At 31.4% G+C, this 12,626-nt stretch overlaps 1 protein-coding gene across 1 annotated transcript; it reads left to right on the top strand.

The window, feature by feature from the left end:
* The first annotated feature begins 7,716 nt into the window (after positions 1–7,716).
* On the top strand, positions 7,717–11,997 carry LOC127239365 (protein FAR1-RELATED SEQUENCE 5). The gene is made up of 3 exons (XM_051257471.1): positions 7,717–7,909; positions 8,183–10,371; positions 11,233–11,997. Exons 2-3 carry the CDS (start codon positions 8,185–8,187, stop codon positions 11,404–11,406), a joined length of 2,361 nt encoding a protein of 786 aa, XP_051113428.1. The 5' UTR covers positions 7,717–7,909; positions 8,183–8,184; the 3' UTR covers positions 11,407–11,997.
* The last annotated feature ends 629 nt before the right edge of the window (positions 11,998–12,626 follow it).

Below are 12,626 nucleotides of genomic sequence, written 5' to 3'. Positions count from 1 at the left end.
ATTTTTAAGTTTGTGTAATGAGTCGATTTAAATGTTTATATAATTATTTATTTTTAATTTTTTTTAATTCAATATTAGTAAAAAATAAATATAAATAAAATTATTATTTATGTATATATAATTATAGTTAAAATAATAAATTTTATATTTTGTTATTATCACTAAATTAATTTTTTAAAAATATATATAAATACTTAAAAATTATAATAATTTTATATATTAAATCAAAATTATATCTACAAGAAATTATCAATTTTGTAACGAAATTTTTTCGTTACTAAATTCACTTTTTCTGTTACTAATGATATTAGAGACGGAATTAGAGATAGAATTACGTTAATTACGTGAACTTTAGGAACGGAATTCTGTTACAAATATACTAATTTTTTTGTAGTGTATATATAAATGGGCCGGCCGAGCAGGCCTAAAAAACTTTTTATAAAGTCTAAGCTTATTCGAATTGTTTAAATAAATACATCAGACCTTGGACCCTTGATAGACGGCTTGGTCTATTTTCATCCGGGATAGCATGAATTGAGATAATTAAATAAGAGAAATTTATTAATTAATTAATGATTGAATGTAATTTATTATTTTAAAAAATATAATCATATGAGTATATTTTTTCGCCATTTTTTTTCTTTTTAAGATTATATTATTTGAACTTAATATTTTTTTTAAAAAAAATCAAAATATTTTATTAAATATTATTTTTATATCAATCCCAAATTAATTTTCTTCAAACTCACCCAAAAGAATATATACAAGTATTCATAGGTTCACAAACCTAAAAGTCCAAAGTTATTAAAAAAAAATAAAAAAAAATTAAATTGAATAAAACTCACGTGTAGTTTTACAAAATTGCGCAAAATTTTTCGTACTTTTAAAATGTGTCAAACTCTCTCGTGGTTTCGTAAATTCTGCGCTTTACCCATCGGTCATCCTTATTTATCAATTTTTTACATAAATGCGCTCAAATTGCAAATAAATTTCAGAATACTCATTCTTAGACTCCTAAAATTATAAAAATATTCATTTATCTTATATTTAACCTTAAAATATCATAATTTTTTTTTTAAAAAAAATTATATAAAAATAATTATTTTTGAGTATATTTGTTGTTTCTTTAGATTAAATAATAAGAATAATGATTATATTTATAATTTCAAGGTTTGAAAATAAAGATTTTAAAACTTATTTGCATTTTGGATTGGTGCAGATAAACAAGGAGGGCGAGGGGTTAAAGAATTTATGAAACCATAAGAGAATTTGACGTAATTTTAAAAGTATGGAGATTTCGTGCAATTTTGTAAAATCACGAGTGAATTTTGTATGATTTATAAAAAATATATATATCCAAAATAAAAAATATTGAATAAACTGTTCAAATTGTATTTAATTTCGAATCAAAATAGTAAAAAGTACAAAAAAATTGGTGAGTTGCATCAATAGACAACCTTGAGGGCGGCTTTTCCTTTTCCCCTTCTTTTTTCCTTGTCTTGCCTTGCAATTCTGGTTTTATTTATTTATTTATTTCATCAATATGGTGGGGTGGGGGGGGCGTGGGTGGGGTGCTGGGATCTGAGCACAATAAGCTATCTTGTCCGTTGATGGGCTGAGGATGGTATTATCAACGGATATGATGCGACTGGGTGCTCCGGTCCCGGGACCTCCGTAACAGAAGAATGAGTTGTTTGTTTGTGGTTGGTGAAGAGGCAAAGCAATTGGAAACTTTCAGTTGCCTGATTTGGAAGTTATTTTGGCGTACTTATAAATTAAACAAACAAACAATGATAATGATGTTGTACGTGTCTTTGCAACGGTGTGCTAAGCCTATAACGGACAAGATTCTTCTACTAACTCTAGGTATGTTGTTTTATTTATTTATTTATTTATTTATTTTTGCTATTAATATTGTAATTTTATTTTATTTTATTTTATTTTATTTTTAATTATTTCTGTTTAAAATATGCAGGGTGCTTTTTTATTTTGTGTTTTTTTTTTATTTTAATAATAAAAACGTTAATTTAATTACTTCCGAGTCATAGGTGATTATTTTGTCATTTTTGTCTGTCCAATTTAAAATTGTTCGTCTTCTTTTATAAAAGTATGTTCTACTTTAATACTCCTAATAAATACTATTACACTTTACACAATATTACAAACAATGTTATTAAAATAAATAAATTTAAGTGGAAAATTGTCTTTTTATCTTTCTATTGTATTATTACTTATAAAATAGTAATATAATATTCAATTGTATGATGTTATATAAATAAAAATTGATGTGATATTTTGAATGTAAAATTAATTATTAGTGTAATATAAAAATATAAATGAAATAATGAAATTTTGATTTGATCTTTTTCGTGAAAAAATTTCGAATAGTGAAAATAAATTAAATCAGCCAAACAAACACACCCGAAAACTATAATGAATTTCAAGGAGAATGAAGTATAATGAATTTGATAGTAGCTTGTGATTGAAGTGCAAGATCCAATTATTGATTGTGAACGAGTCATCAAATTTGATGGTGTGAAAATAAATTATGGGTGTGTTTGTTTGGGGGTTTGGATTTTGAGTTGGGATTTGAATATTAAAAATTTTGAATTTGAATAGTTGTATAATGTGATATAAATAAGTGTTGATGTGATGTTTTGAATGTAAAATTGATTTTTAGTATAATATAAAAAATGAAAAATAGGTGTTTGATTTGATGTTTTTTGAGGGAAATTTTTGGATAAATAGTAGGATTTTATCTAAATCCTCTAAAAATGCATTAATTTGATCAATAAAACTTTTATATATTGCCTATTTGTTTGTTGAATGATGATGATGTGCGTACATGTATCAAATATATTTCATGTCCAAAAGAATTATTTGTAATATGATCATTTATCTCACTGTTGATTTTAAATATTAGGGTAAACTTTTTTTTTTTTTTTTTTTTGGTCTCGTAACTGACCCCTTATCAATTTAGTCTCGTAAGTGGAGCATGTCGCAAACTAATTTCATAAGTGAAAATTTTTCGTTGTTTAGTCATCCGGTGCTGGAGACGCCCGCGTGGCTCGCCGGAGGCTACGTGTCCGCTAGGTCAGCGACACCCGGCGGACACTTGAATTTTATTTTTTTAATTTTTTAAATTTTATTTATTTGGTCCAATTTTAAAAAAAATTAAAAATTAAAAAAATAAAATAAAATAAAAAATAAAATCCACGTGTCCGTCGAGTGTCGCTGACTTGGCGGAACACCTGGCTTCCGACTAGCCACGCGGGCGTCCGGCGCCGGAGGACTAAAACAACAAAAATTTTCTACTTATGAAACTAGTTTACAACGGACTCCACTTACAAAACTAAAATAATAAGGGGATCCAGCTACTGTACTAAAAAAAAATATTTTACCCTAAATATTATAAGAATATTATTACCAGTAATAAAAAATTTTTCAAAGAGATGCTCCTAAATAAAAAGATCGACTTTAATTTCAATATACAATCTACATAATCATTCAAAATGTAATATCATTGTTAGCAGTGACTTCGTTAATCTACTTCGGGTGTGTTTGTTTGAGGGTTTGGATTTTGAGTTGGGATTTGAATAGTAAAAATTTTGAATTTGAATAGTTGTACGATGTGATATAAATAGGTATTGATGTGATCTTTTAAATGTAAAATTAATTTTTAGTATAATATAAAAAATAAAAAAATAAGTGTTTAATTTGATATTTTTAGGGTGAAAAATTAGGATAAATAGTGAAAATCTAAACAAATTCCTCAAACAAACACACCTTTCATTTACCAGTAATGTTTGTGAGCCCAATATCAAGAAGGCAATCCAAATGTACGGAATCCAAATTGATTGATGGAGACCCAATAAAATTAAAGGAATATTTCAAAGCGAAAATTAAGGAGAATCAAGAAAAGTAAACAAAGAACAAGGAATACAAAAATTTGCTAATTCAGTTTGATCAGAATAATTTAAATTTAAGTTGCTGTCAAATCAAAAATTTTACTATAAAATATGCAGATACATATTAAAGTGATAATACATAAATATTTATAGGCTAAATCTATGTTAATGATATCCAAATTATATATCTAAAATCTAGAATATAATATTCAAATTATATACAAATTATATCCTTAAATTTTATAATATAATCAGATTTCATATATCCACAGAAATCAAGGTATATGTCATAGAAGAAATAATCCGAGCTTAACGTTGCTCATAAAATATTTTTGTTCATGCTTGTCTTATCATATCTTTTTGTATTTGGTGATGCTTCATATTTTTTTAGACATCGTATCAAATTTATATAGAATTATATATATATAATACTATGTATGTCGTAAAATATATATATGTTATTATTTTATTATATTTCTCCTAATTTTTATATATTATTATTATTATTTCAATAGGAAGACCCTTGAACTCAATATATTTTATATGGGTTTGAACTCTCCATCGGATAAATTTCCTTATTCTTTATGGGCTCTTCTATTTGGATTCATGTAGCTAGTATGAACTTATTGAGAGTTGTCATTTCAATACGTGTATTTTGGTGAATGTAATTTTTATATTAAATACGATGAATTGTAGCTAGTATGAACTTATTGAGAGTTGTCATTTCAATACGTGTATTTTGGTGAATGTAATTTTTATATTAAATACGATGAATTGTAGCTAGTATGAACTTATTGAGAGTTGTCATTTCAATACGTGTATTTTGGTGAATGTAATTTTTATATTAAATACGATGAATTGTATTAAATTATAACAAATATTATTTTATATTGAATATTAATTTTATATATGAATAAATATAGTATTATATATTGTGTAAGTACATATATTTTATGTATTTTTGAAATATTTATCGGAAATTGTATCATTCAGAAAAATATATGGTGAACTAATTCTAACAATGTGATGTTAAGGATTGATTTACTTGTAGTTAGAATTGATTTGAAATTATGTAATTAAAGGCCCAAAATAGTCGGAAGTGGGGAGATTTATTGAATTTGGACTGTGAATTAATAGATATGTTGAGATATTTTAGATATTCAGTTTTAGTTTTAGATTTAATAGATTTATATCTAGATTTAATCTTATATAGATTAGATTACTTAGATTTGAGTCTATCGAATCTGTTTTGTATTGTTTATATATAGGCTTATTATTTTGATGATCAATAAGACAATTTTATTATTTTCCCCCAAAATTTCTAACATTGTATCAGAATCTACTTTTTTCATGTTGTAGATATAGTCTACCGATCCGCGTTTTTTCGGGTGCATTCAACCTGAGATGTACCGGAGGTCTTCCAATTTTGAAAATTTTTCTATAGTTTCTAGCCCTTTTTTTTTATTTTAATTTTATCTTGAGTCCTGATTTTGTCTACGATTGAAGTCATAGTCTGCACATCTGTCTGCGATCCGTCTGCTTCGTTTTTCCAGAGCCATGTTTCTGATTGCAATGAAAGTCCCGTTATTTCCAATCTTGTGGAGAGTACTCCCGCCGTTTTCGACTCCAGTAGAGAGTCATGTTGTTTTAAGCTTTTGTGGAGAGTCAACTTGTTTTCGGCTCCGGTGGAATCATATCGTTTTCGGGGCTCCGGTTGAGTCATGTCGTTTTAGGCTCCGGTGGGGTCATCTCGTTTTCGGCTCCAGTTGAGTTATGTCGTTTTCAACTCCAATGAAGTCATGTTGTTTTTTGCTCCGGTGGAGTCATCTCGTTTTCGCCTCCGGTGGAGTTATGTGATTTTCGGCTCCGGTGAAGTCCATGTGGTTTTCGGCTTCGGTAGAGTAATCTCGTTTTCGGCTTCGGTGGAGTCATGTCGTTTTCGGCTCCAGTGGAATCATTTCGTTATCGGCTCCGGTGGAGTCATGTGGTTTTCAGCTCCGGTGAAGTCATCTCGTTTCCGGCTCTGGTGGAGTCATCTCGTTTTCAGCCATCTCGTTTTCGGCTCTGGTGGAGTCATGTGGTTTTCAGCTCCGGTAAAATCATGTCGTTTTTTGCTCCGGTGGTGTCAAGTCGTTTTCGGGTTCGGTGGAAAGTCAACAGTTATTTTTATTTGCATTTTTTTGATCTTATTCATATATTAGATTACTTAAATTTGAGTATATCGAGTTGGTTTTGTATTGCCTATATATATAGGCTCCTTATTTTGATGATCAATAAGATAATTTCATTATTTTCTCCCAAAATTTCTAACAAAATAATTAGACCTAACCGATTATTATAACCTAATTCCTCTTTTGAGAAAAAAAAAAAACAGAAAAATAAAGCAATATGTTTTCTTCTTCATATAGTTTTGGAGATTTGATCGATCGACATAATAAACATTGTTCGACCTGTTTGAATTTTTTTTTTTATTGAAGATATAGGACATTTGTATTGTCAATCTGGACCGTGGAGATCGATTTTCAACGATCAGATTTTCATCAGATAAAAATTCAGCTGTGGGTCAAGCTTTTAGACTATGTTTTTGTGCTATATTTGTTGTTCTTGTGAAATCGAGATTTCGATGACTTCCTATTAATTAGGACATATCTCGAACTGTGTTTTTAGACGATTGTATTCTGATTATCAGTGATACTAGAATTTTTCGTTGGCTTAAAAGCCGGTGGTTTTCCCTCTTAAAATTGGAGAGGTTTTCCATTTAAATAGTTTTTAGTTGTTTGTTAATGTTCCTGCAATATTTTAGCCATTAGAGAATTATAGTGTGTTCTTTTAACAAAAAAATATATATACTCATATTTTTTCAAAAATATTAATATATTACACACTTTTGTTATTATAATATTTCCTACCTAATTTCTCATGTCTCATATAAAAAAAAAAAATACATATTCAAATTATCTTACAAAACAAATAATATTGTTGCTTAACGTTATTATTTTCCAAAATAATTTTACTATTCTTATTTTAATAAATAATACTTCATCCGTAACAATACAATAGTCCTATTTACTATTTCTGTCCGTCCTAAAATAATAGTCTCATTTTCATAAATAATAATATCACTGTAAAACTATCGTTTCTTTTTCATTATTATTACATAATTGCCACTACTTTTTACACTAATGCACTTACAAAGATAAAAATGTCTTTTACTTGTACTTTTTACCTATCAATATTTCTTAAATCTCGTATCAAACACAACCTAAACTATAGTTTTGGGACGGAGAGAGTATAAAAAATTGTCATTATCTTTTCTAGTTAGTGTTTTCTTTTACATTCACACTTTATTTTTACCTACATTATTTTTTATCCAAAAAAATAGTGTAATAAGCTCGAACGGAATGAATAATATTTAAAATAAATTATTTCAAATATTCATTTTTAAAAATATAATTACTATTAATTATCCAGGTTTCTAAAACTACAATGATGTGTTTTGTTTATTAAAAAAATTTACTTTTATATTTAAATAATATTTAATACGATATTTTATGTTAAAAAAATAGTATTTTTCATCCAAAAATATCGAAATTAAATAATAAAAATCAAGAAACTATTTAGCAATACACCAAAATCTCCAAAAAATTATATCTAAACGGAGCTTTAGATTGAGTTTATTTGCTATTTTTTTTTTTTTTCTATTTTTTTTTTTATTTCTTATTTTCTAAATTTTAATTTAAATACGTTCCATTAATTTCTTCCAGTTCTACACGATACTACATGAGATTCTCAGAATGCCCCCAGAAGAATTAGTAAATCTCGAACGTATCCCTCTTCAAAGTCAAATTAGGGCTCTGATTATCTGCACCGCACCCACCCATCTGCATTTCTCGCTGCCCTGCCCTGCCTCGAATACCTTTGAGCATAGAAATCGTCGTCCCGCTCTCACAAAATCATTACCAAAATCCCCTTTCTGCTATAAAGACACCCTGTAGATTCTGGTAAGTGATTCAGAATCTTTGCGCTCTTCAATTCACGGCAATTTCTTTTGTAGCAGGTGGATTTAAAAAGTTTCACAGTTCATGGTTTGATTGCTGCTGAAATGTCCATTGCAGTTGTGGATTAAACGTTGGCTATCTCTTTTCGTTGTGTTGTTGTTGTCCGTGCTAAATTCTGCATATACTGTAGCTGCACATATCTGTTAATCGAATTGTTGTGCGCCGATATTTGTTAGGTTTTTTTTTTTCAAAAAAAAAAAATTTGTTGTGTTCTAGGCATGGAAAATGGCGCCATAGATTTTGACATTGGGTTAGGGGGAGGGGATGATGGTATTGATATCGAAACCCCAAACGATGATGGAGGTATGCCTGATGGTTCTCCAAATGATGGTAATTCAATTGGGAGTGGCAGTGTGGGCACTGCTGCTAACCAAATTTACAATTCTGAAGGTGAGATTGAACTTGAGCCATATGAGGGAATGGAATTTGAATCGGAGGAGGCTGCCAAGGCATTCTACAATTTGTATGCAAGGCGTATTGGATTCAGTACTCGTGTTAGTTCGTCGCGTCGGTCCAGGAAGGATGGGGCTATAATACAGAGGTCTTTTGTGTGTGCTAGGGAAGGATTCAGGAATTTGAATGAGAAAAGAACAAAGGATAGAGAGGTTAAGCGGCCGCGGACAGTGACTAGGGTGGGTTGTAAGGCATCCATGTCTGTGAAGGTACAGGATTCGGGGAAATGGATTGTGTCGGGTTTTGTTAAGGAGCATAATCATGAGCTGGTTCCACCTGATCAGGTGCATTGTCTTCGATCACACCGCCAAATCTCTGGGCCGGCTAAGACGTTGATAGATACTTTGCAGGCTGCTGGAATGGGGCCGCGAAGGATCATGTCTGTGCTGATCAAGGAGTATGGTGGGATTAACAAAGTGGGGTTTACGGAGGTGGATTGCAGGAATTATATGCGCAACAATCGGCAGAAGAGCATGGAAGGCGATATTCAACTGCTTTTGGATTATTTGAAGCAGAAGCAGGCTGAAGATCCGGCGTTTTTCTATGCTGTGCAAGGGGATGAGGACCAGTGCATTGGTAATTTTTTATGGGTTGATTCGAAGGCAAGAACTGACTACAACTATTTTGGAGATACTGTGACGTTCGACACCACGTACAGGTCGAATCGGTATAGATTGCCTTTTGTTCCATTCACTGGATTGAACCATCATGGACAGCCTGTGCTGTTTGGCTGTGCTTTCCTGATTAATGAATCGGAAGCGTCGTTTGTATGGTTGTTCAAAAGTTGGCTAGCGGCAATGTCTGATCGTGCGCCTGTGTCGATCACTACCGAGCACGATTCTGTGATTCGCTCTGCCATTGTGCAAGTTTTCCCCAATTCTTGCCATCGTTTCTGCAAGTGGCAAATATTCAAGCAATGTCAAGAGAAGTTGTCGAATGTGTTGATACAAATGCCTTATTTTGAAGCTTCCTTCCACAAGTGCGTGAATTTATCCGAGAGCATCGAGGATTTTGAATCTGGCTGGCAGTCTCTTGTTGATAAATATGATCTCCGCGATCATAGGTGGATTCAATCTATTTACGATGACCGCAAACAATGGGTGCCAGCATATCTTCGTGACACTTTCTTCGCCGAAATGTCAATCAATCAGCAAAGTGATGGTATAAATTCGTACTTCGATGGATATATAAATGCTTCTACAAATCTAAACCAGTTCTTTAAGTTGTATGAAAGAGCATTAGAAAGCCGCCATGAGAAAGAAGTTAAAGCGGATTTTGATACTATGAATACACCACCAGTTCTGAAGACTCCCTCTCCGATGGAGAAACAGGCATCCGAATTTTATACCCGAAAAGTATTTGCAAGATTTCAGGAGGAGTTGGTCAGCACTCTAACTTTTACGGCAACCAAAGTGGAGGATGATGGAGAAGTAGGCATTTATAATGTAGCAAAATACAAAGAAGACCATAGAGTTTATCATGTGAGGTTCAATGTTCTCGAAATGAGAGCCACGTGTAGCTGCCATATGTTCGAGTTTTCGGGTCTTCTTTGCCGACACATTTTGGCAGTTTTTAGAGTCACTAATGTCCTCACACTCCCATCTCACTATATTTTGAAGCGGTGGACAAGAAATGCCAAAAGTAGTGTTATATTGGAAGAAAGAGTTACAGATCCATTTAAAAGTTATTTGGAATCTCATACTGTTCGATATAATACCCTCCGGCATGAGGCCTTCAAATTTGTTGATGAAGGAGCAGAGTCCGTTGAATGTTACAATGTTGCAGTGGCTGCCTTGGCTGAAGCTTCAAGAAAAGTTGCCCTCGCAATGAAGAGTGAGGGAAAGGGATCCGTAAACAATGGACCTATGAAGGATGTAGCTTCGAGGAGTGGAATTTGGTTGAATAATTGTTCGGGGGAAAGTCAAACGAGCTCAGCCCAGCAACTATCCGAGGTCTCTCGTGTTTCTCTAATTGCTGTTTTATTTGAATTAAAATCCATATATTAATTTCAATCAATAGATTTCTTAAATATTTGGATCGAATCATTGTTTCTTTTTTCTGAATAATATTGGACTACTACTGTTAGAGCTAAACATCAGGTTCTTGGCAAATCAAATATGTGACAGTTTGATACTGCGATGATATGATGTTGCGATGCTAAATTCTGTTCTCCTATGCATTTTGAGACTGCTTTAAAACCGAACAAATGTAGATCATTTCCATATTTTTATGAAAGTTAAACTTCAATAAATGCGCGAACAAATTATGTTTGTTTCTTGCCTTGTGTAGTTGCATGATCTGTTGACAATAAAAAGATAACAATTATACGGTGCATTTATTTATTACAGCCTTTTGTGCAACCTAGATTACCTTATAGCTGCTTTTTTTTCTTATATATTATAGTAATCAATCTTGTAAATTTAGTAATCTACGATTTATTAATAACTTGTTTGCCACTGTTCATGAAGTATAAATGCTTCTCCTTGTTTCCGTAAAATCTCCTAAAAAACCATGAAAATAACTTGGTTTTATACTTTTATTCTTTTGCTGAGTTTTGAGCATTTTGTATTTCTTAGGAATGTAGTTTGTACTTTACCCTTATCATTGCATTCGCTTGGAAATAGTTTTGAGGCTGAATATACTGATTTTAATAATTTTAAATCCCTCCATGTAACTTGGACATCAATTTATTGATTTTGTTTGTTGTGCTCAATGAATTATATGCTCTGTTATAATTAATTCTTGGGTTTCCCCTTTCGTAAATATTGTGTTCCATGGATCTTCGAATTTCTAAATATGCATCATTCCTGAAGGATGACATGAATCAGAAGATTAATGATCTCACCACCGATCTTGAATGTGCCAACCGCAAATGTGAAGTGTATCGCACAAACCTCCTCTCACTTTTGAAGGATATCGAGGATCATAAACAACGTTTATCCATTAAAGTGCAAGACATTAAGCTGAGCATGAAGGATGGCCTCTGACAAAGGTGCAATATTTTTCTTACTGTGATGAAACTTCATCCGTTTCTAATTCGGCTGTTTGATAATTTCAACTGCTCTTCGCATAAGTAACGAGAGTTTTTTTAACATGAAATGATGCCACCGTATACGAAACTGGATACTTTAGTTGAGGTTTATATATTGGCTGTGACATGTTGAAAGTAAGAGCTAATTGACTACTACTTACGAGTCGTGCAGTCTGTTAAAAATGACGATCTGTTGACATAGTGTAAATATGAGATTTTTCCTTCTGTCATTTTTACAATAAACTGGAAATCAAATTGGGCGCTTTTTTCATTACTTTGGGTTCTGTTTGATATAGTCTACTTCATTGTTGATGTCGATAATTAGCTTATGTGTTCATATGTTGTTTCGTTATTGTAAATGTCGAAGCTCATTTGCTCAATTTACACTGAACTATGTATAAAATAATACCTAGGTACTTAACTGTTTGAACTATAATATAGATTTGTTCAGCCATGTAAATTTATTTGTGTGTTTATATATTGAATGACAAGATGCTTTTGAACTATAATGTAAAAATTTGTTGATTGATACGAGGACATTATTGAACTATAGTGTAACGGGATGGTTGTGGTGCCGCCGGTTAGCATGTGTGTTGTATGAATATATTTTTTGTGTTGAAATCAATTATAGCATGTGTTGTGGTCGACTATGTCATGTGCGGACCATATGTTATTTGTTTTAATGTTTGTTCCTATATCATGCATTGTTTGTCTCGATATCTTGCGTTGTTTGTTTCTATATTGTGTTGTATGTGGCTATGTCAGTTGATTATTTTATATTTGTATGGTGCGATGAAAATATGTTAGACGATAAAGATTTGTTAAACATTATATGGCTATGTCTGTTGATCATTTTTACATGTGTATGGTGCGATGAAAATACGTTGGGACAATAAAGATTTGTTAAACATTATACAAAATACGTTGAAGTGTAATATTCAACAAATGACCGATGTATACAATATATTAGAATTGTAATATTCAATGGATAAAAGATGCTTATTCTCTTGTCCTTTAACGTGAGAATCCACTGCTACTATTTTTGCTCGAGATAAATCTTGCCAATCTTCGGGTTTAAATCCATTTAGAATCCCTTGCTTGGACACTTTGTTTAACTTTCGGAAAAGCTAAAATAAAGCTGAACCCCAAATTAGGATGTGTTTGTTTAAATTCTAT

Source organism: Andrographis paniculata, unplaced genomic scaffold (genome assembly GCF_009805555.1).
Source record: "Andrographis paniculata isolate CXL003 unplaced genomic scaffold, ASM980555v1 Contig77END, whole genome shotgun sequence".
Classification (NCBI taxonomy): Eukaryota; Viridiplantae; Streptophyta; class Magnoliopsida; order Lamiales; family Acanthaceae; genus Andrographis; species Andrographis paniculata.
This window is presented reverse-complemented; position numbering and strand designations above follow the sequence as displayed.

What these genes read in the sequence shown, in the direction of transcription:
- LOC127239365 (XM_051257471.1), top strand. Translation starts at nt 8,185, where the DNA reads ATGGAAAATGGCGCCATAGATTTTGACATTGGGTTAGGGGGAGGGGAT. An exon ending in CAGCCCAGCAACTATCCGAG is followed by an intron (nt 10,372 to 11,232) that starts GTCTCTCGTGTT and finishes TCATTCCTGAAG; the next exon opens with GATGACATGAATCAGAAGAT.